This window comes from Notolabrus celidotus, chromosome 10 (assembly GCF_009762535.1).
Source record: "Notolabrus celidotus isolate fNotCel1 chromosome 10, fNotCel1.pri, whole genome shotgun sequence".
Taxonomy (NCBI): domain Eukaryota; kingdom Metazoa; phylum Chordata; class Actinopteri; order Labriformes; family Labridae; genus Notolabrus; species Notolabrus celidotus.
The window spans coordinates 20785496-20808751 of record NC_048281.1 but is presented as its reverse complement, the minus strand read 5'-3'; the positions used below and the strand labels follow the sequence as shown (position 1 = coordinate 20808751).

Genomic DNA, 23256 nt, shown 5'->3' with positions numbered 1-23256 from the left:
TTATTGTACTTTTGACTCCACTACATTTCTATCAATGCTCTAGTTACTCACCACTTTTGCTTGGAAGTCAGCTCATGAATTTCCATCTATTTTCTGAAATCTGATCCCTAAGACAGTAAAATGTGTTTGTGTAGTTCTGTTTGTCTCAGTGGTTTAGTCATACCTGTATATTGTGCGTCTCCACGGTTGAACGTGGAGCAAACACTGAGCAAATTTCACTCAGATCAGGCAGTTCATTTAGAGGTGGTAATGATGGTTATAATTCTCCACCTGAGCACCCATGGTCATATCTTCAGAGCCGTGTTAGAGGTTTTTTGAAATGAGGAATGATACGTAATGTTTGAAATGTTCTCCCTGTTTCCCACTCTGCCCAAACATAGAAACATTCACAGTCTAACCTGACAAAGCTTGTTGAGCTACGTAACGTTTGTTTCATTCCAGATGAACATTTCAAACTAAGTTGTCTGTGCTTGGAGTAACTTAGTTTCTGTTTTTATTCCATGGTATAGTTTTTAGAGATTTCAAGTGATGGTTTCTGGTTTCATCGCTTGTGATATTGGTGGATATTACTTTGGGAGAATTTTCAGAACCCGCATCCCAGTCCACTATTCTGTCCCTCTCCCCCACATCCTGAAAACTTGAACGAGTGTCAAAAAAAAGCTGCTTACTTGGCTAATTCTTTTTTTTTTATTTCACTTGGGTTTATATTTTGGGAAAATAAAAGTAGTCAACTTTTGTTGCTAGTTATATTTTCAATGCAGGACTTCAAATTCTTACACAGATTGTATCTTCAAAGTCACATTTACACTTAGTAGAGTAGCTTAGCGGCATATATATAAAGTAGTATCAAAACCACTTTGAAAATTACAATCACTTTAGAAACAGTGATCAGATGCCATGTTATAGGATGAAAATAAACAGACAACCAAAATGTATCATGACAAAAATACAAAGATTTATTCAGAAAGACTGGAAAAAAGCTCCCAAATAACACTGTTTAGTCCTTAAATATACGTGTGGTACAAATGTTTCTTCAACACTTCCATCAGGCATCAGTGTGTTTCCCTGGAAGTCAACGTTTAGTGAGGAGTGTGTTTTCTAAGCAAGCTTCACACAGATAAGGCACTAACATGTGATGAGCACTAGTGTAAGTGTATAAAGTGGCAGTGTTTGTGAGTACATGTTTGTTTACAAATCACTTCAGTGGATAGCAGCAGCACAGTGTGCTGGTTTGCTCTGTACTGTTCTTTAAAATGCTCCGAGGTGTGACACCACATCTCATCATCCCCCTGGAAAGAGGTGAAGAAAGCCTAACACTGAAAATGACAAAGCCATCCTCACTTCTCCTTCAAACGACACAGATAGTACAGAATGCATTTCTTTTCAACACGTTAGAATGCATTAAAAACAAGTGTCAAAAATAAAGATATGAGTAAAATGTCTATATGAATATATGCTGTAACATGTACCTTCAGCCGCATGGTAAACTGTTTCCCTATGGAAAAACATCAGAGGTCTAACAGTGGCTCCTGTATGTTTCTGTAACGCTGGTGAGCTCTTCATAAAAGCACAGAGGAAGTGTGAAAAAAACAGTACAGAGATATGACAGTATAAAGCCATGTGGACATCCTTAATGCTTGTGACAACTCTTCATGGTGAACGCACATCAGTCTCCACAAATCATCTCTTAAGCCCCTTTTCAGACACGCTGTATGACACAGTCCGGTTACACTGCTGGCTTTTGCTCCAGATTTATTCAATGAATTCCCTCCAATCTGCAGCAGCGGCTCTGCTCAAGAACAGCTGTGAGCTGAATAAATAATAAGAGGATAAATTGTTGATTGTTTATCTCTGTGGTTTTTAAATGACCTGCTCGCCTTTGCCAATCCTGTGGATTTCCTTACAGAGTTTATCATGTCTCATTAAAAATTCAGCTTTCTTTTTATTTCAATCGAACAATCTAAGATGTAGTTGAAAACAACGAGGCGTTATGTTGCAGCTTGTTGTGTCAGAGTCTTCTTTTGCTGGTGTGTTTGGCATGAATTAAAATGTATGGCAACTTGTTCAGATTGCAAATGTGGGAATGCCTGAAGGTCCTTTTCTCTTTATGAGAGATTCAAGCATTTCTTCAGATGTTGAAACTAAGGTCTCATCATAAAATAGTTGTCTGAAAATAGGTTTAAATATAACTGCAAGCATGTTACAGATGTGACTCTCACTAGCAAAGCCACATGATCACATTAGAAAGCATTAAGAGTGATTATAATACAAACCAAAGATGTGTAATACAGATTAAATGCTAGAAGTCCCTTATCACGTCTTGTTTGTACCCGTCCAAGCCCTTTGTTCAATACACAGCACCTCCAGTGAGGGCTGTGTGAGGATCAGTACAATGAGGTTTTAAAAAGAGGAGGAGTACATGGAAAATGTATTTCATGATACGGAAAAGGATAAATATAAAATATAACACAGATGTATAAAAGCCATAAAGAAGATATAAAATACCTAGGAAAAAGTTTACACAGGATTCATAGCGACAGTTATTTAACTTTGGCAAAAGATCAAACTCTCACACACTCACTGCTGGTGTGAGTGTGTCTGTGGGGAGGGGGGTGCCTTGGTTAGTGTTTGATAGTGACCACAGAGGGCATGGGGGATGGGAAGAAAGTCACTGGTTATACTGGTCAAAGTGAAGGTTTATTTCAGATCCCAAAGTCTTCACATGAAGCCAGAACTGGAAAAAGAAGAAGAGGAAGATTAAAATGAGTCAACGTCAACAGAAACATTTATCTCATATCAGTCACAGGTTTTAAAGACGCAGTCAGTTCTGAGGGGTCTCCAAAAGGAAACAGGGTTAGAGCTATCTTCCTACGTTACAACTTCAATTGCGTTCTGCGAAGTCCATAAGGTGCACTTTATAGGTGTTTTTCGACCGCAGGAACATTACCCCGGAACTAGGGACTTTACCCCTGAACTATGTGTGTTTCAACAGGAGGAACCAGGGTCTAAATTTAGTCCAGGGGTAGATAATCTCCCCCTTGAAAAGCCTGTGCTTGGGGGGGTAGTACTTTTCAAAGGTCCTGGGACTTTGGGTTGAATGTAACGGTGTTAGTGGAGTTTACACAGTTGTTGAAACACAGAGGGAGTTCCTGGGAATGCATACTTGTTTAGTTTTTTATTAAGATTTCAAAATATTATTATTATTTTTTTTTTTCTCCATACGTCACTGGCCTGATTTGCACAATCTACCTGGGACTTCAGCCTGTGGTCGAAACGCAGACAACAATGGGGGAACAGAAACCTTTTAGTAGTTCTGGGGGCTATAAGACCCCGGAACTCTTGGTCGAAATGCACCATATGTGTGTCTCCTTTTAAATCCATCGTTGCTATGTGGAGCTTGCAGTCCTACAATGCAAGCCTGCAGTAGCATTGATGTTTGTGAGGTATGGACCTATTGCCAATTCACCTGGACTTGTGACACCTCTGCTGGTTTCTTGTCTTAACTTGGAGTCTTTTTAATCAAAGCAGAACTCCCAAAATTGAATTCACCAAGTTATGCTATGAACCATTTTGTTTACCAAAAGTACAGAACTGTTTTCTTTAAATGGATGAATATGATGTTAAAAAGTGGCGCCTCTAAACCGCTCAGCCTGACTGTATTGCAGCATTATCACTTGCAATACACAATAAATGAAGGCAAATTTTCAATCATGCCTCACTAGTGGTCATGGCGGCACATGTACATTAGGAAGCTGTAGTTAGATTATAGCACCATCTCCTGGGTACAGTACCTCTCTGCACTGGTGTATAGGTCACACCAGTGCACAGTACGCATCTCTTCATGTCGAACATTTGTTAAACTGGCTTTATTACTTAGTTTGTCGATAAGTACCTTTATTCACACTTGATGCATTAACCCTTTAGTATTAATGACTCTTCTATCTCCGTGTCTGTTTGCTCTTACTTCTTGCGGTCTTTGTCCTTCTTGCCGTTGGCAGTGAGACTCTGGGCCTGCAGCAGCTGGGCGGCAGCTCGCCTCTTGCCGAAGGAACTCAGATCCTCTTCCAGGAGCCTCTTCTTATCTTCCAGTGCTGCCTTCTCGTCCGCATGGAGACGCTTCAGCTGCTCGAAGCGACTTTGCAGCTGGAAAACACAACGAAAAAAAAAAGTTTTCAATGGGAAGCAAAATCTGTTCATGCAGTCAAAAAATCCTCATTTCTTGTTTTGATTACTCAACAAAGCATTAAGTACACAAACTTAACAAAAATCATATAAGTACAGTGTGTACTACATGAAAGTCATTCCACAGACCTCTCTCTCAGCCTCTTTCAGCTCAGACTCCTTCTCCTTCACCCTCTGCACAAACATCTGCCTCATCTCATCCTCTCTCTTCTGCAGCTCCACCAGGAACTCCTGACGCTTGGCCTCATACGTCTGCTGCAGACTGAACAAAACACAAACATATACAGGTCATCTCTGTTGTCTCATTACTTCTGTGTCCATGTAGGTGTCCCTGACTTCACCACTCACCTGACGGGTTTGCACTCAGGGTCTGTGTCTTTGAAGCCCATTTCCTCCAGTTTGCAGCGTCTGTAGAGCTCGTAATGGCGAGTGTGCGTCTGCTCTCTCAGGTCCTCCATGTTCACGCAGATGAGCATCTCCCGCAGTTTGACAAAGTCGCAATGGTTCTCATTCTCAACTGTACCACATCGACAGAAAAAAAAAAAAAGAATGGTTAACCAATCAGCTGACAAAACATTGAACATTTCAAGTAATGCTCATTTCTTCCAGATATTTTGAGCTCAGTTCTTGCACGCTAAAATCAACTCAACTGTGCAACAGCGTCAGATTTGAAGTATTAAAGGTGACATATTATGCTCTTTTTCATGAAAATATATTGGTCTAAGAGGTTCCTAAAACATGTCTTGCTCAAAAAAACACTTTGAAATCAGATTTTGTCATGCCTGTAAACCCCTCTTTTTCAGCCCTGCTCAGAACAGGCTGTTTTCTGTCTGTGCCTTTAAATGAGAATGAGCTCTCTGACCACGCCCCCTCAGGAAGTGGATGTGGCCTCAGCTCTCCAGCACGTTGATCTAATATTTACATGTTGGCGTTACTTCAACCCTCTGAATTTGATCCAGAATCTGATCCTGACGGAGAGGCGCCTGCAGCAGGACCTTTCTGAAGGATTGGTCACAGATTTTGTGTTTCTTGTTGTTTTATTTGTCAGTATGTCAACTTGTGTCTTGGTACACAGCTACGAACATGTAGCTATGTGGCTATGCTAACTAGCGCTAGCACTTTTCCATGAAAAATAAAAATCATCCACTAGATCTTGAAATCTGCAGACGTGGGGAGTAAAACCGACCTTTGTGTTTATTAAGACAGCCTACAACTAGCATGCCTCCCTCCTCAGCTCCTTGTTAGCACACGTGTGTGCAGGTAATGAAAAACAGAGGAGGGGTTGAGATGTATTTTATATAGTCTATGGGCTGAACAAGCTCCGAGCTCTGACTTCCGTTACAGACTGGATGTCGTTGTGACGTATGAAAAACACTGAAAACTGAAACAGCTTGTTTCAGCACACATTTACAGAAAGGTGGAGAAATCAGAACAGGGGCAGAATGGATTTTTTTCATTTTCGGGCGGTTTATAGACATTCCAGGGACACACATTTCAGGTAGAGAACCATTAAAAAGTCGATTTTGCATATGTCACCTTTAAGTATTAAGTTCTTTCAGCCACAGTTTCAATTCATCTACTACAAAGGGTGACTGTGGCAATTAGTAAATGGGAATACATAAAGTGGGTTTGAAAAGTTGAAGAGATTTCCTTTCAATCAATGTGAGCCTATAAGTGATAAAGCAAATGAATGCACAGTTATGTAAGGAGAGACAGGATCAAACAGAACCATCTTACCTTGAACGACGCCCCAGGGATACTGACGAGCCTTCACCATCTTATTTCCGACAGAGACTTCCTCTGTGCTGCCGACGACTGCAAACGGCAAATGACCCTGCACACAGTATATTTTATCACACACTTAAACAAGACAGAAAGCAAAGTAAAACATAATACCGCTCGTATAACCGAGCCTGTTATAGCATAAAAAGTTCAAGAAAAGTGCAAGTCAAAATATCCTGATGTACCTTCTTGAGTCACTGCTGTTTACACCAACTCAGCAAAACTCCTTTACACAGATATGCACATAAAAGTTGTATTTTCGTAACCTTGCTGATGCTACAAAAATAAAAAGACTCAAGTCTAAAAATAAACCACTGCAAGCTTCTGGGAATATACTGTACAATGTAGAACTGTCAGACTGTGATAAATGAACTGAAACATCCACAGACAAACCAAAACTACTTTGAAACTTAGCTTTTGACTACAAGTAAATAAAAAACTAATAAATCTGCAAGCCTTTGTGTAGATGGTTGAAGTGTGTGTTTCTGTGTTCTTACATTCATTGTAGTGTTGACCTTGGCGACAGTTTCATCGTCCAGGGGAAACTGGTAGATCTGAACACCATTGCTGACCAGCTCGCTCATGATTTTGATCTTGAACTTGTGCAGCTCTGACTTGCTGATGGTGTCGGCTTTGGCGATCACTGGGATGATGTTCACCTACGGCAAGAGAAATGTACAAATTGGGTTAGTCTGATAGAGTAAGAGCATAAATAACTTCTCAGAGCACAAATGAGGATGATTCAAAAATATACGTTGGGGTGGAAAATGTTCAGGAACATGTGGCTTGATTAAATTCATATACATTCACCTATGTTTTCTGCACTCATAAGACTCTAGTGAGTAAGTAAGTAAACTTTCTTTATATTATTATTTATAAGCATAGTCAAAGTGCTTCACTGAGTTTCAATGTGGACAAGACAATACAATGTATAAGACAATAAATAAGAGAATAATGAAAGCAGACAAAATAACAACAAATTACAAAAGATGCTCAAAAGTCATGACAAACAAATGAGCCTTAAGCTGCTTTTTAAAAGTCTCAGTGGAAATAGCAAAGCGCACTTTGGCCAGAAGATTGTTCCACAGAGGTGGAGCCACAAGCTCAAGGCATGGTCACCTTTAGTTTTCAGCCCAACATGAGGCACAGCAAGCAGACCCTAATCTGAGGATCTGAGGGGTCTACTGGGGATGTAAGGACTCTAGTACTGCGTACCTTATACAACCAATGGACTCACCAAGATTATCCATATTTATTTTGTACAGCTTGTAGCTTTGAGACTCAGTCTGATTTAACAGCAACTGGGACAAGGCATGGAGAGCAAATTAAAGGACAATTTCAGCTCATTACAACTTTAGGTCCTGTCATAGGTGAAAGCATCATTTCAGGGTCGCTCTTGGTCTGGCACATTCAACACAAGCCCTATATGCTGGGGATGAATGGAAGCATATATGTACCGAAATCAAAATGAAAAAGCAAATTTGAAAATTAAATTGCATGAACAGAAATGCTTTCTAATTTTCTAATTTTCTTTGTCTCATAAATGAAATTAATATTCAATAATCCTATCTGTGTTTTAATTTTCATCTACAACAATGCTAATTAAGTTACCCAATTAAAATGAAAAAGAAAATGACATTTGCTTTTTATTTAAAAAGCAAATGCCACTCCTAAACTGGTATCATAATTCATTTAAAAAAAAAGAAAATTTGAAAATTAAAATGCATTCACAGAAATGCTTTTTAATTTTCAGAATGCACATATTTTTACTCAAAAATAAAAAAAAAAAAGCAATCCTTTTTTCATTTTAACTTTCATTTTCAAGCGTGCGCATTTTGTAATACAATTGAAATGACATTGCTTTTTTCGTTTTCAAATCTGCCCTGTTAAATCTGTCACAATATTCAAACCAACTCGAAAATGAAATTGCAACGTGCACAGCGCTGAAAAGTGACGCAGAGTCAACTATTTCAGCATCTACCAGAGTATGAAGGTCTAATCCTGTTTGCCTGTGTCCAACATAATGTGGTCGGATTATACTTTCAGTTCATTTCGTTTTGTATAAAGAATAATATTTTTTAAGACAGGGTTGGTCCCAAAAACTGCCTTTGACTTTGTGGCATCTCAGCCATCTGCACAGCTTCAGACATCTAGTAACTGGACTTAAAACAAAGCTAGTCTCTCTGATCAAACACATTCAAAAATAACTACTACACAGACTCTGAGAACCCAAAAACTATTCAGCACAGTGCAGCATCTGATTGAATGAGCCTATCTGAAATACTTTGGAATAAGTTTTGTATATGAACCAGGTCTGCTGCTGTTATTTCTGGCCCAGCAGCCCTCTCTGCTGTCCGAATCAGTCCACATTCCTTTCCTGTCTATCTGTCTGTCCCTCTGTCCTCTTGTCAGACCAAAGACAGGCCTGGAATGATTTGTTGTCACTAGACAAGCTACTGGGCCAGACCACACACACATACACGCATGAAGAACACACACTGATCCCAGCAGAGAAAACAAAACAATGCTTGCAGATCGGTTCCAGCAGCTGTCTGAGTGACTGACTGTCTGCTGTCACAGCGCTGCAGATTCAACAAACGGTTCCTTCACTGTGTATCTATACAGTGACACAAAAGGCCAACTCGAGTGTGTGTGCGTGAGGCGATTACGGCATTCCACCACGTTTTCTGGTCCATTCACACGCAAATCCAGGGTTACAGACACCCTAGAAGCAGGGAAACTGCACTAACACACACCAAAAAAAAAAAACACAAAGTCACTACACACACAGAGAGCATGGGAAAGTTTGTGACCACTTCAAGAGTGAAGGGAGGAGTTCAGCCAGTCAGGAGAGGGAGGGAGGGAGCCGGTCCCAACAGTCCCACGGATAAACACGGAGCAAAAAGTCCAGATGCATCAACAACAGAGCTTCGATTACAGAGCTTCCTACTCTTAAACACTAACCAGGTCTGCAACTGCCTCTCGTGTAATGTCCTTTATTTTCCCATTAACAGAAAAAAAGAGCACATTTACATCTCATCAGCAGAGTGGGCAGCTCATAATGCAACAGAAGCCTCTAGAATAAACAGATCCTTTTTACACAATCTGTGTCAAGAATCAAGAGAATCAAGAAAGCTTTATTGCCAAGTGAGCTCACACACACAAGGAATTCCACGTGGTGAATGGAACACTGGTACTCAACAACAAGACAGTGAGGACAATAAATATAGAAACCTAAAAACTAACCTTAAAAGTTCTAAATAAAAATACTATCTGTATAAAGAAAGGTATAGAACTACTTTTAGGATATAAATAAATGAATTAGCCTAAGCCAGAGTTCAGTGGAGGTCTATCGAAAACATGGAGCGGTGTTTGAGGACAGTGAACCATCATGCCTTCAAAGTCAGACATGCTTTAGTGTTTCCCTTTTAAAACATACTTAAGTACGCTTGTTTTGAACCACTATTTTTTGGATTTATACTAACTTAACTTTTCATGTAAGTCGTGTTCTAGGAAACTGATGAGCCATCATATTGAGTTCTCTCTCTTTCTAGTCGACTCTGAAAAGTTTCATCAGATTTCAGAACATCTCGGGCCTCATGTCCAAAGGGTGCGTACGCACAAAAATGTGGTGTACGCTCTTTTTCGAGGCAAAGTTCAGATGCATCAAGAGTGAAATGACCGTGGAAATGTGCGGTGCCTCACGCCAACTTCATGGCTGGCGTGAGGCACGTTTCTACAGCTGTTGATCCTTACACACAGATTCATACATCTGGATATTTTTGTGCGTACGACGTTTTCTGAGTGTACGCCATGTTTCAGTAGGAAATCCACGCAGGTCTTTGTGCATGAGGCCCCTGGAGTGCACCAACCATCTTGGAGGAGCCTTTATATTTTAGATATTTTATGCCAGTGATTGCCAGATTTTTTCACACTTTTTTCTCTATACTATACATCAAGTGAGACGTGTTTGGCTCTATTTTTGCTGTACTGGCAGCCTGTCTAGTTCTGTTCATCTTGCAGCTATAAAAGCAGATGAATCACAACATACCCAGCCCCCGTCCAAACCTCCTACGAAAAACTACAGTTAACATCACCATATAAAGGCCAAATTCCACCAGATCTGTGTTCGGTCCGTCTCTGATCCGTCACGGCACCGGATCTGATAGGTTTCTATTCTAGTCAGTGTGTTAACTTTCGCTGGATCCGCTCCGTTGCGTTCCGGCTGCGTGTCTGATCTGGTAGGTCGGAACGCAACGGATCAGATATGCAAGACTTCTATTTTTTGCCGGATGCCGGAGCACGACGCATCAATTCAGCACAGAGCAGATGGAGCGGGACAGGAAGTCAGGCACCAAAACAAGAATAAATCACTCATTATTGTTAGATAGTTTTTAACTTAACTATGACAAAAAAATGTCATTTAGAGCGGAGGCAGGCCTGGAGTCATGAAGTCAGATGTTTTCAGAGGACCATAAAGACAACATGGATGAGGAGAGGAGGAGGAGAATCCTTGATTCAGTGATTACCACAGGAAACCTCTGTCACATGACTCCAGCTATCCAGCGGTCCTGCTCCGTGCTGAGTTCTGGAAACGCAACAGGTGTTGACAGACGAGAGCGCACGGAGCCGAACCGCAGTGGATCGGAGACGGACCGGATCTGGTGGAAGTCCTGTGTAGCACGATCACTGTGTTACGTTCCTTTTTCTAGTCCGTACTTTTAAAGATTAAGAGTAAATTACTTTCTTAGATTAAAAGTACATACACACATTATTTTATATTGCTGAAATCTAATATCAAAGAAACATTTAAAAGCCACCATGTTTTCAAATTGACATGTGAATGTGTCAAATCTGTTCAACTCACACATACAGTCATTCTTCACCTACCTTGCTGTCAAGTTTTTTCATTGTGACCAGGTCCAGGGACTTAAGAGAATGTCCTGAGGGGGAGATGAAATACAGGCAAGCATGGACTCGTGAGTCGTGGTAGTTGTGAAGAGAGCGCTTGATTTTGAGCTCCTCCTGCAGATAACTCTCAAACTGCTTGTCGATGTAGTCCACCACCGGCTGATAGCTGCAACACAGACATGTCAAAACTGATCAGAGATCTGGGCTTGTAAGCGGTAAACACATTAAACAGACAAGACGTTTAACTCAGCACTTGTTTTATTCCTTATCGTTTTAACTTTTTGGTACACCTCTCGGTCTCTGATGAACTCTTCTTCTCTTACCTCTCCTGCTTGTTCATTTGATCCCCAAAGCCAACTGTGTTGACCACGGTGAGCCGGAGTCTGACGTTACTCTCCTGTAGGTCGTAGGTCTGAGCCCGCAGCTTCACCTGAGGTTCGAAGTGAGATGACTCAAAGTTCTCAAAGTTGGTATTAAAAAGAGTGTCCATCAGGGTAGACTTTCCAATACCAGTTTCACCTACAACCAGAGAGAGAAAATCCACACTTATTAGTCGTTGAATTTCACGGTCAAGATTAAATTCATTAGTGTGACAAAGTACATTCATGTGCATGTAGTGAGTTTGTTTTTGTAGATGTGTCTTACTGTATATGTATTTGGGTTTCAGTTCAGGCCAGTGTTTATGTGTGTAAGGATGAAAAATAAATTACCTATGCAAAGGATGTTGAAGCAGAAGCCTTGGTAAGTGGACTTGTTCACAAGCTGGTCTGGGAGGCTGTCAAAGCCCACATGCCCTGCTAGAGACAGAGGCCTGACTGCTTTTTCCTGAGAGAGAATAACACAGACAGACAGACAGATGAATGGACAGATCTCTCTTAAAATACTTTGAAATGGTCCAGGCGACTGTACTACTTTCAGGTAGTTGATGATATGTATTCACCCCCCTTTTTGAAGACATTTAAAAGGAGATTTTCAAGGATGAAGTTTACATCTAGTCCAATGAAAAATACATACATTTCTCTGAATCTACAAACACCAGAAAAGCTTAAATTCATTCATGTAAAGTCATACCCTTACACCTTACAACTACGACTTCCGATCAGCCTCCTCTGACCTGCTCCCCCATATGAACTGGTGTTCAAAGAGACTCTACTGAATCACCAGAAAACTGCACAGAGGGTTAGTAGCAGACTGGTTATAGTATGCTGACGTGAAGTACCCGTCCCATGATGGTGATCATCTAAAACCTGGTCAGAAGCTTTCATTTAAACTGCATGAACTGACGCCAAACTTAATGTTTCTCTCTAGCAACAAAGTAGATCTTATCAAACCAAATCTGACTTAACTTGGGTTAGATAACTTCAGAAAAAAACAGAAGGACTTTCAATAGTTATTATCAGTGGTGGACAGTAATTTAGTTTTTGAGTATCTGTACTTTACTTGAGTATTATTTTTGGGGGGTACTTCTTACTTTTGACTCCACTACATTTCTATCAATGCTCTAGTTACTCACTACTTTTGCTTTGAAGTCAGCTCATGAATTTTATTTTGCTTTCTGAAATCAGATCCCACAGACCGTAAGCTGTTGGTGTACTTGTGTTTGGTTTGTCTAAATGGTGTAGCCGTACCTCGGTTGAATACAGATCAACCATTATTCAGATCAGTTCGTTCATTAAGTCGTGGTAATGATTACTATGGCTGAGAAGGAAGATGATTTTCTACCTGAGCACCACAGCCATATTTTAAACCCACGTTTGAGGTTTTAGAAATAAAGAATGATTTGTAATGTAGAAAATCTCTATATAAATATCTAAATATCTGTTTACCACACAAACTTCATCAATGCATACAAAAAAAATCTCCATCTAACCTGAGAAAGCATGTGGAGGTCTGTAGCTAACACACTGGTTTTAATCCAGATGACCATTTTAAACTCTTCTGTGCTTGTAGTAACTTAGTTTAATTCAGTGTTAAACTTTTTAGATATGAAATAATGTTTTCTAGATAAACAGAACATAGCAGAATGTACCACTATGTATTCTCGACTACACTGATATATTGTGAAAATACAACATTTTGAGATTTTTTAAGAAGTACTTTGAATACTTAAGTATTTTTAAAAGCAAGTACTTCAGTACTTTAACTCAAGTAATAATTTGACTGAACAACTTTCACTTGTATTGGAGTAATATTTGACCAGGAGGATCTATACTCTGACTCAAGGACTCTATCCACCACTGCTCTATAGCAACAAAGTAGATCTTATAAAACCAAATCTGACTTATCTTGGGTTAGATAACTTCAGAAAGATTTAAAATAGTTATTATTATAACTTTAGTACACCATTATCCCTCACTTCGGAACAGTCGCCTGGTCGTAGCCTGCTGACGCCCTCCTCAGTGTACTCTGGTTATAGCACTTACACGGCATCCCTTCATAAAGTTGAAACTCTAAGTTGGTCCAGACAGAGTTGGTGATATATCTCGACTTGAAGCAGGGATGTGTTTGTGCTTTAGTTGTGTATGATGAACACTTGAGCTACTCAACTTCAGAAACAACACTGGCATAGTTTACATGCTAATGGTAGCTAACTCAACGACGGGACACTCCCTGCTCTACTGTCACTGACAAAGACATCTGTCATTAAAAAATAAGAGAAATACCAACCGGCTGCCGAGCAACATCTGTAGAAGCCATAGTGTCTGCCAGAAAATATGATCCCAAGTATTTTAACGAATAAAACAACAAAGCTAGCTAAACACTTTATAGAACACTATTCAGGACCGCCTCACCGCGTCTACCGATGACAACTGGACAGACTAGTCCATTCAAACACGATAGGAATGAGGTTAAATATATGTTCTGTAATTTCAGTATAGAGCTAATATGAAATATTTTAGGACGATATTTCATGAACATCCAAATATATTACATTGATAAGAAATAAATACACTACAGATGTGGGAAAAAAGGGGCCAATCAGTATGCGTTCACTGTTAAATTCTCAATGCACCCCCTGTTTTGTGAAATGGTACAGCCAAACTTCATTTTCCCAGTGTCTTTCCCAGTGCACTTCAGGGACTATCGGAAAAAATTACTTCAGTGAATGCAGCGCAAATTCATATTTTACAGAAGAGGATAAGGGCCACTGAAACAAAAATGAAGGTCCAATATACTTTTTTAAATGTTTTTGTTCTGAGAAAAAAGTCAGAATTCTGGAATTAAAGTTAGAATTCTGACTTTGATCTCATAATAATATACATTTATATAGGACCTTATTTTTTCTTCTTCAGCGGATTAAAGTCAGAGTTCTGAGATTAAAGACAGAAACTGACTTTTTCTCCTAATAACAATAAAATATATTAGACATTAATTTTTTTTCTTCAGTGGTTTAAAGTCCGAATTCTAAGATTAAAGTCATAATTCTGCCTTTCTCTCATAACAATAATAAAATATATTGGACCTTATTTTTTTTTTCTTCAGTGGATTAAAGTCAGAATTCTGAGATTAAAGTCAGAATTCTGACTTTTTTCTCCTAATAATAATAATAAAATATGTTGGACCTTAATTTTATTTTTAGTGGATTAAAGTCAGAACTCGGAGAAAAAAGTCAGAATTCTGAGATTAAAGTCAGAATTCTGCCTTTTTTCCTCAGAATACTAAAAAAGATATGATTTTGTTTTTAATTACCCTAATCCTCTTCCGTAATATTTACCCCCTCTATCGTGCTCGAAATATTTTATCCACGTTTTCCACTTTTTTAAGCATTTTTTAGTTTTCACCAACATATACATACTTCTATTTGTATCGAGCTTGTCGACTCACCAGCTGACTCTGATAAAAATAATTAACTATAAACAGGCTAAAGTGAGTCATGTTCAATCAGAATGAGCAAGTAATCCAAACCAAAGCCAAATTGTATTTATACTTCCCCCTTGTGTCATCACCTTTCAGTCGACAGATGCGATAAAACTAAACTAAAAAAATAAATCAGAGGATTGTTATAGTTCCTCAGCAAAAGTAATCGGAGTTTCTGAGGAGGACATGAACGCATCATTTTTGCAGCGATGGGCTGTGTGCTCATCTTCTACAGCGACGGGCGCCCCCTATCTGCAACAGCCCGACACTCCCCATGGAAGAGAGGAGGAGGAGAATGGCTAGGAAGATGCTGTCATCCGCCGTCCGGACCTCACAGAATGATAGTGACACGAATATGGAGTCATTTTGAAACGTAACTATTTATCCATCTTTGCCTGCTCAGTTCGGGCCGTGTGGGATGATGATGGCGTCCCAGTGCACGGAGCAGGCCGTGCAGGAGTTCCTGATGGAGCGAGGAGGGAGGGTCCAACAGATGGAGCTGATCGAACATTTCCAATCAGTGTGGGGGGAGACTGACCCGTCGAAGGAAGGGGTGGATCGTGAGGTGCTGCAACGCATTGTGGAAAACGTGGGTTTCGTGCAGGTGGAAAACGGCGTGAAATTTGTGTGTTTGAACACAGAAGGCATCACGGAATCGGTGATGCGTGGGGACATAGACGGCCACGATCACGCGGAGTGCAATGGGAATATCCAGGAGACACTGGACAACAACTATGTCAACACCAACACTGACGAAGGCCAAACAGGTGAGGAATACCTTTTGTTGTTTCACTTACGTGGTATTTAACCATGATTTGCTTTGTGTCAACATTTTAAATACATTTCTGACATTGTCTAGGCTTTATTTGTTAATTTAATTCTCATGAGAAATCGTATTAAATGTTTATATTTGTAATTATGGCTATCCTACCTTATTTATTTTTACATTATTTGCTTGCACTGTCTCGCATTGACCCTTGTAAAGCAATATAATGAGAAATATATTGAGGCCAATACACAAAACATAGCCCCAAGTTGTGAACATGGAACGAATGATGGCTTTACTATTGACCCATTTCTTCTCATAAATTCCTCAAAGTCTACAACAATACATTACAATGGTAACATAAAGAGGATTACCACAGACGTCTAGCATACCTATGGGGATTACAGTGGAAAGGTTGCTCTTGAGTCAGTTAAGGCTCAGATTAAGCAATTGACACAAATTAAACAATACAACAAACACGTGCAATGGTTCCACAGGAGCATCTACCCCACTGGCTGCCAGCCTGGACAATGAAAAGCAGTCTAATGGCAATCACCAACGTCCAGCCTCATCCCACTATAGTAGGAGCACCACATCGACTCCTACCCCTGGTGCAGGAGTGGAGGTGAAGCTGAGAGATAGAAGGAGGCGAGAGTCAGCCCCAGTGATTGGGATTTCAGATCTGGACCAGGCACACCCTGCAGGTTCCCACAACCAGCAGACGAGGGGGTCACGCAGGGTGTCCAGGGGGTCCCAACGAGCCATGCTGATCAGTTGCCTTTCTGAGGACAGTCCCTTCGATGGGCTGGACCATATTGGAGATATCAACACGCCCAAGGGGAGTCGCAGGAACTTCATAGAGCTGATGATGAGCAGTTCTCCTCAGGTAGGACTCTTTCTTTGTCTAGTATAAAAAAAAGCTGATAGTGTGGCAGCTTTACAAATGCTCTGTCTCTTCAGGGTGGAGTAGTTGCAAAAGTAACAATTACAGCATGCTAGAAAGTGTGTTCACAAAAAATTGTCCCAAACTTGTGAAAAACACTGATTTCATAGTAAAATGCTGCTGCACTGCTTTTGATTGTTTAAAAATTTAAACCACATCCTAAGTTTTGACACACCTCGCAGTGATGTCACGGCATGAGTGTGTGCTTAAATATCTGATTAACACACAGTCACCCATTAGACAAATGAAGCAGGTTCCCCTGCATTTGTCACTATGCAGCTTGCAGCTTGGCCAACCCATTCAGGGTGTGACCAGACATTCATTATTCATGAAGCATGACTCTACAGCGACAGTAGTCTTACATAACTGATAGATCAAATGCACTGATGTAATCCACCTCTCCTTTTTCTCTTACCAAGAGAGTTTAACCTTTGACCCTCTCTGGTGATTGTCAAAGGCACCAGCCAAAACAGCTCATGATTTTAAATATCAAAGACTAGTTTGAATGGCATTTAATATGAGTTTGATACTATATTGTGATGAACAGTGGTGGTTGGCACTCTTAAATCAGGCTTGCTTTTATTTAGACAGTATTTCAGAAATGACAATAGAGAGGAATCCATGTGTCTGTTGTGTTAAATTAAAGTTTTATTTAAAACGCGGGGAAGCTTCTGATACTATCTTTTGCCACAGGGATTATAAGGAAAACGTAAAAAATGAAAGACATTACGTTTTACTACAAAGAATACTGCCTTTGATCTGTCGTATAAAATACAATGATGACATATGTGGTATGTTATGCTCTCCCGTGATAGGTTCGGAGGTCTTTGATCAACCGTGGCACACGTCTGCGTGACTCAGTAAAGAGTGATGGAGATTCAACATCGATCCTCTCCTCGAACACCGATGAGGACTGTGCCTCAGTGACTCTGGACCCACTGGAACACGAGTGGATGCTGTGTGCCTCAGACGGTCTGTGGGAGAGTCTGCAGCCACTGCTTGCCGTGGAGCCCAGCCTGGTGACCAAAAGAGACTTTGTGACAGGCTTCACCTGCCTCCACTGGGCGGCCAAACAAGGCAAAACTGAGCTGCTCTCCCAGCTGCTGGACTTTGCCAAGGAAAACTCTATACCTGTGAATGTGAATGTGAGATCAAGTGCTGGATACACACCGCTACACCTGGCTGCTATGCATGGACACACACAGGTGGGTTGCATAGACAGTGGAAGTTTAGTGTGGGGTCATGTGTTACACCGGCTCAGTGAAGCAGCAGATAGCTGTACATACACTGTCTGCTGGAGCTGAAGAAAGTAACTATTCATGACAGAGTTAATGATCAGGAAAGTGTGTGAGTCCCTTTCAATTTGCATCTCCTTTTTTACACACAAATTCATGGCGAGGATATGAATTAGTACTGCTTTAACTTGTAATCAAGCGGCAACCTCCAGTCTAAAAATATGAGTCCAATGCGAAAGTGCTAAAAACTGCAGTTTATCGGGGATCCGCTTGAGGCTGGCTCTGGACGTACCGGAAACCACATAAAATAAGATAAGATAAGATAAGATAAGATAGTCCTTTACTCGTCCCACAATGGGGAAATTCAAGTGTCACAGTAACAAAGTAGACAGTGCAAAAAAAGAAAAAATATATAAAGCAAACAAGAGCCTTTAAAGTACATACAAACCAATTCAAAAAAGCTGATCTTTACAGCAGAAATAAACATGTTTACAGCCTGGTACAAAAGACGAGTGTAGTCTGGATAGATCATTTCTCGATCGGCACACACTGTAGGGGGGATGATTTTTTTGTAACGCGGCAATTTCGAAGATATTGAGATTACGAGTCTTCCAATGAGAGGCATAGCTGACTGGGGGAACACTGTAGCTGTTGGCTAGGAGGCTCAAAGGCTGCCTCTTTACCTCACAATCACTCGACAGCAGAAATATGGCTGACATCGACGATTAGCCTCAAAACAGCGCTTCACAAACAGATGGATGACGTCACGGATACTACGTTCATGTTTTACTCTATGCTTGTAATCCATAGAAAACCTTCTATTTCTGTAAAAAAAAAAAAAAAAGAACCATGTCATTTTGCTTTTCCTTTAATCCACAACAGTCCTTTTGAAGTTATTTTAGAAAATGACAGCAACAACCCAAACATTTATATTAAATAACTGTTAAGAAATGGCTCCCTGAATGGTGTTTGGGTGTCTACTTCACGCTTAAGGTTTTCAAAAAAGATGGGAGCATCAACATTTTGACCAATAATAGCACAGATGGGATCAAATGATCCTCTTCATAACATTAACTCTCAACAAGTATTTTTGGTCTGGTTAAACAACAACAAGGAGATAGAAGCATGGGATGCTAAATGAATGGATTTTTGAAACAAAGCCGTTAGACAAAATCTTTGCTCTCTTGTCAAAAAGGCACCCTAAAGACATAATTTAATGATAGATCATTTAAAAATGTATAAACAATTTTGTAAGTAGGCACATAATGGTGCAGTATACATCCATAAATAAATAATGCAACAGTATCTCTCAAGTGAGGAAAACATCACAGATTCTAGAAACAAAAAGTGAGCAGTAGTAAAGTCAGGCTTGTGTAAAAAAACTTTGAATTGTAAAACTGTAAAAGTACAATATCAGTTCAATTCATTTACAAGTCTTCCAGAGAAGCTACAGTCTATTCTATTCTACTAAGCACATCCCATCCTCTGAATTTCTCTTTGTGTTCACTTTGCTTGGATTGGCAGGTGGTTCGTGTGCTTTTGTCAGACTGGGAGGCCGACCCCGAGGCTCGAGACTACAGCGGTAGACGGGCCATCCAGTACCTCTCCCCACCACTCGCAGCAAACCTGCAGGAGGAAGGAGTGGTTACCTCCCCCGGAGTCGAGTCAGACAACGAAAACACCAACAGTGGCGGCATAAGCCGTGGCTGGCGGAGAGTCCTCCAAGGCAATCTGAACCCCCTGCGGCTCCTGAACCCACCAGCTGAGTCAGCAGAGGACTCAGGTGCCACAGAGAAAAGCAAGGGTGGGATGCAGAGGAAGTCGTCACTGGGTCGGCTGAATGCCCGGCTGCATCGCGGACGCCACCGAGCACAGATCATCCACAGCGCCTCCTTCAGAGACACGGGGGAGATGGGAAGAGGAGAGGATCTTCCAAGCAGCCCTCTCCGAACGCGACCGCTATCCAACCTGTTTGGATAAAGTCACCAAACTCAGATCCTGAAATATAGTGACATAAACCAGCATTGATTTACAGAGTACTGTTCACTAACATTTATAAACGAACAGGTCAGGCACTTTTTTTTACTCATCCATAGGTCCCATCTTAATATATAGTGTCACAGTAATCTAAAAGTTATAATAATAGACGATTCAACCTGAAGTTAACCTCGAATGTTAGTTGTTTAAAATCTAACTTATTTTTTGTTCCTCATGCAGCGGTTAGGCTTATGTTGATTATATGTAGCATTTGATTTGCACAATAATTCCCTGAGTTAAAGGTGAACTACAGATCTGTGAATTCAGTGTTATGTTTTTTTCCTTACAATGATTTAAACCATGTTTAAAGCAGGTAGCAAACTTTCCTTAGAGCGTTTTGTTTTATACCTTATACTACAACAATGATCACAAACATGTTTTCAGAGTATATTAATTTATTCCTAGAACTAATTTTCTATATATCGACCTCCTTTGATTGAATGGTGCTGAGGTTTGTAAGATACATCTGTAACAGGATTTAATATTTTTATTTCTAAGCAGCAGAAATTCAAGCTGATTTTTTTTTGAAGGTCCACCATGTACAGCTGTCTCGTTGGCACTCGTCACTTTGAGGATAGTTTGTGATTGTGAGAGGAAACTGCTCCAACTAAAACCATGTCTGCTGTTAACGATCCCATGAAATATGTATTTGTTAATATCGTACACTTGGTATGACAGAGAGATCAAAATGTGACACCTTTAGCTGTATAATGCACTGTATATATTAATGTCAGAATACCACTATGTGAGGTGTTTCTCTGTACCTTTTACATCTGTTGATCAACAGTTGACACTAAAAAAAAGGTATAAAGTGTTGTTAAAAATAAGACATGCTGCCAGGGCTTCAGTCACATACAAATACCCTTATCAAGGTGCTGACCAGTAACACATCAGGACCATTTTATAAGCTAAAAGCACAAGGAGAACTAGTGTTCATGTAGTTTTTCTACCAATTATATTGGACCTTAAATCCTCTGATTTGCTGCTACAGGACGTTAAAAGTAGTCAGGGCCTCAAACAGTAAGGTTGCTGCATTTTGTACAAATCCTCACTTCTTAAAATCTGTTTACAATTTTCAACAAAAAGAATAAAATCAAGTAATCACACAGATTAACAGGGCCATGTAGAGTTGCCCAATGTTAAAAGCAAATAGGTATTTAGGTCAGTTTGAAATTCTTCCACAGTAAATATGCAATCATCCTAATCACCCTGGACCAAACTTTATATTTAATGAGTCATCTCGTATTGTGATCTAACCTTGCATGTACTCAACCATTAATTCATTATTCGTGTCTGCAACATCTGTGGATCATTAAAAGTCAAGAGGAGAAAATGCTGTATGTTTACCTGATGGGCACATTGACTTTTTGACTGTTCTCTCCATCATATGAACCTAACTTATATGTGATTATTTGCTCAATAAGGCATTGTATGTCTAATGAATGTTCCCTCATTCTTTTGTAGTTCTCTTACTCAAATCATCGGGGCATCATGGGTTTGTATTGTTGACTCTTTTGATGTATAAATGTATTGTACAAACTTCAATGTCACTTTTTCAGATGCATGTAAAGGGGATTTGGAAATGCTGTGCACTGTTTTTTTTTATGTCTTTGAGTCACTGTTTTTGTCTTCTATGTGAAATACTGTGAAGTTATCATGTGGTGTGAATACACTGTCACTGAGCCACTCTCATCTCCTTGTGCTTGTGTCATCCTTGGATACGAAATAAAGCAATAATGATTTGCATAGAGCTAAACTGAGTGCTCAGCAACAGAAGGCTGCTAGATGTGTTTCCAAGGCCATCAAGACAGACAGAATATGTAAGAACACAGAATCACAAAGAGGGATTGAACACATGATGGTCAGCATTTGCCAGTCTGACACCAAGTGATTGTCCCTGTCTGTTGGTGCTGAATAATTGATGATCTGACGATCCCCCCCCTTCTGCCAGCTTTGGTCCAGCTTTCACAGTTTATCCACAGCTTCCTGTCCACAAGCTGTCTATGTAACACTGCACCCAATATATTCACAGCCAGTCCTCATTCTGCACCTGTTATGTGTGTCTGTGTGTGTATCTATGTGTGTGTTCTTCTATTATTACAAAGACCAAACATACTCCTAAATTAATGATTATTCTGGGCTGACCTTTAACCTTACTTTGGAGTCATTTTAGTCATATATTAAATTTGATTTCACATCAGAACCATCAAGATGCTGATTATTATGGTTCTTCAAAATCCATCAATGCTTTACATATGCCTGTATTTTCCATCATTAGACACTCAATTGAGCCTTTCATTCAATGTATGTCACTTATGGATAAGAGACAAAGATGTAAAAACTGACTGGTAAGTGAAATTGCAGTCATAAATCATCAAAGGCATGAAAGGTATATGTGACAAATTCTGTCAATACACTCAATGTATGGGACTGAACCGATAGCCACAACACAGACAATTGTCTTGACTGATGTTCTTCCAGTTTTGTCTTCCGCTTCATGTTCACCAGAGCGAATCGACCGCATAAAAGAAGGATTACATGTGTACGCTCATTACAATCACAAATGTGTTGCTTGTATTTATGTTAATACTCTCAAGTCAGAGCCTGCTCTTTGATGTCTTCTTTATCTCTGTTTTGCCTCCCTTGTCACAAAAGATTTATAGAGGTCAGCAAAGGGATGAATGTTTCCTGGGCCAGTAGATCCCAGAGCCTGGTAGCCCGAGGCAGCCCACTTGTTAAATTGCTGCTGATCGGAAGGCAGTAGAGAGGCAGTCTGACTGCAGCTACTGACCTACATACAAAGTGAAGGGACTAATGCCTATTATGTAAATTCCTCTGCAATCTTTTCAGGGAAACTGTGCCAACTTTTTCGCCTGGGGCCTTTGCTGTGGACTAATCCATGTCCAATGTAACCCCATCTCACACTCTCTCCACCAACAATTAAAACAGCTATGATGGTGTTCATTTAAAGCCAGACTCAGAACCAACAGTGCCAAATAGCCATCAGGTTAATATATTATGTACTCTTTCTCAAATAGCCACCAAGCTGGTTACAAAATGTGCCGTTGTCCTCTGACACAGTGCCACAAAGAGCACCCACCAACCTCAGTCTTCACCATAGACTGTATAAAGGTCTTCACTCATGTTTCATTGTTAATACTCTTACTACACTGAGTCAAAGAATATTTCCTGTGACTTTTGTATCTATTTGGCAAAGAAGTCCATACAATATCAGAGTGCGTATAAGATGAATGCAAAGTGATGCACAATAGGTGGTTGTTTAGAGGAGGATAAATGGTGATAACTACAGTTTCCATTCATCTTAATGAGAGATTAGAGAACTTTATTGATCCCCTGTGGCGGAAATTCTTATGCCACAAGGGTCTGTTCACAGAATCGACAAACAATAAGACAGTACAGTCACAAAAACATGACAAATAAAAAAACAATAGTCACACCATTTGAGGCCTAACTAACAGCTATGGGTCAGATCCATAACTACAAATGTTCATTAAAAAATCTGACTGCTGCAGGAACAAAGG

The 23256-nt window shown here is 40.1% G+C and overlaps 2 protein-coding genes across 3 annotated transcripts; one reads left to right on the top strand and one right to left on the bottom strand.

The window, feature by feature from the left end:
• Positions 1-933: 933 nt before the first annotated feature.
• sept10 (septin 10) lies at positions 934-14911 on the bottom strand. 2 transcript variants are annotated; one of them, XM_034693433.1, is made up of 10 exons: positions 14823-14911; positions 11586-11700; positions 11199-11394; positions 10855-11041; positions 6462-6623; positions 5920-6016; positions 4531-4699; positions 4312-4444; positions 3965-4143; positions 934-2734 (listed from the first exon to the last, which is right to left on the bottom strand). In XM_034693433.1, exons 3-10 carry the CDS (start codon positions 11363-11365, stop codon positions 2719-2721), a joined length of 1110 nt encoding a protein of 369 aa, XP_034549324.1. In that variant the 5' UTR covers positions 11366-11394; positions 11586-11700; positions 14823-14911; the 3' UTR covers positions 934-2718. The 2 variants fall into 2 exon arrangements, with proteins under 2 accessions (XP_034549324.1, XP_034549323.1); XM_034693432.1 differs by lacking the exon at positions 14823-14911 and adding an exon at positions 13543-13703.
• A 52-nt stretch (positions 14912-14963) lies between these two features.
• sowahca (sosondowah ankyrin repeat domain family Ca) lies at positions 14964-21460 on the top strand. The gene is made up of 4 exons (XM_034693431.1): positions 14964-15500; positions 15997-16385; positions 17258-17647; positions 19202-21460. The coding sequence occupies exons 1-4, from the start codon at positions 15152-15154 to the stop codon at positions 19655-19657; spliced, it is 1584 nt and encodes a 527-aa protein (XP_034549322.1). The 5' UTR covers positions 14964-15151; the 3' UTR covers positions 19658-21460.
• The last annotated feature ends 1796 nt before the right edge of the window (positions 21461-23256 follow it).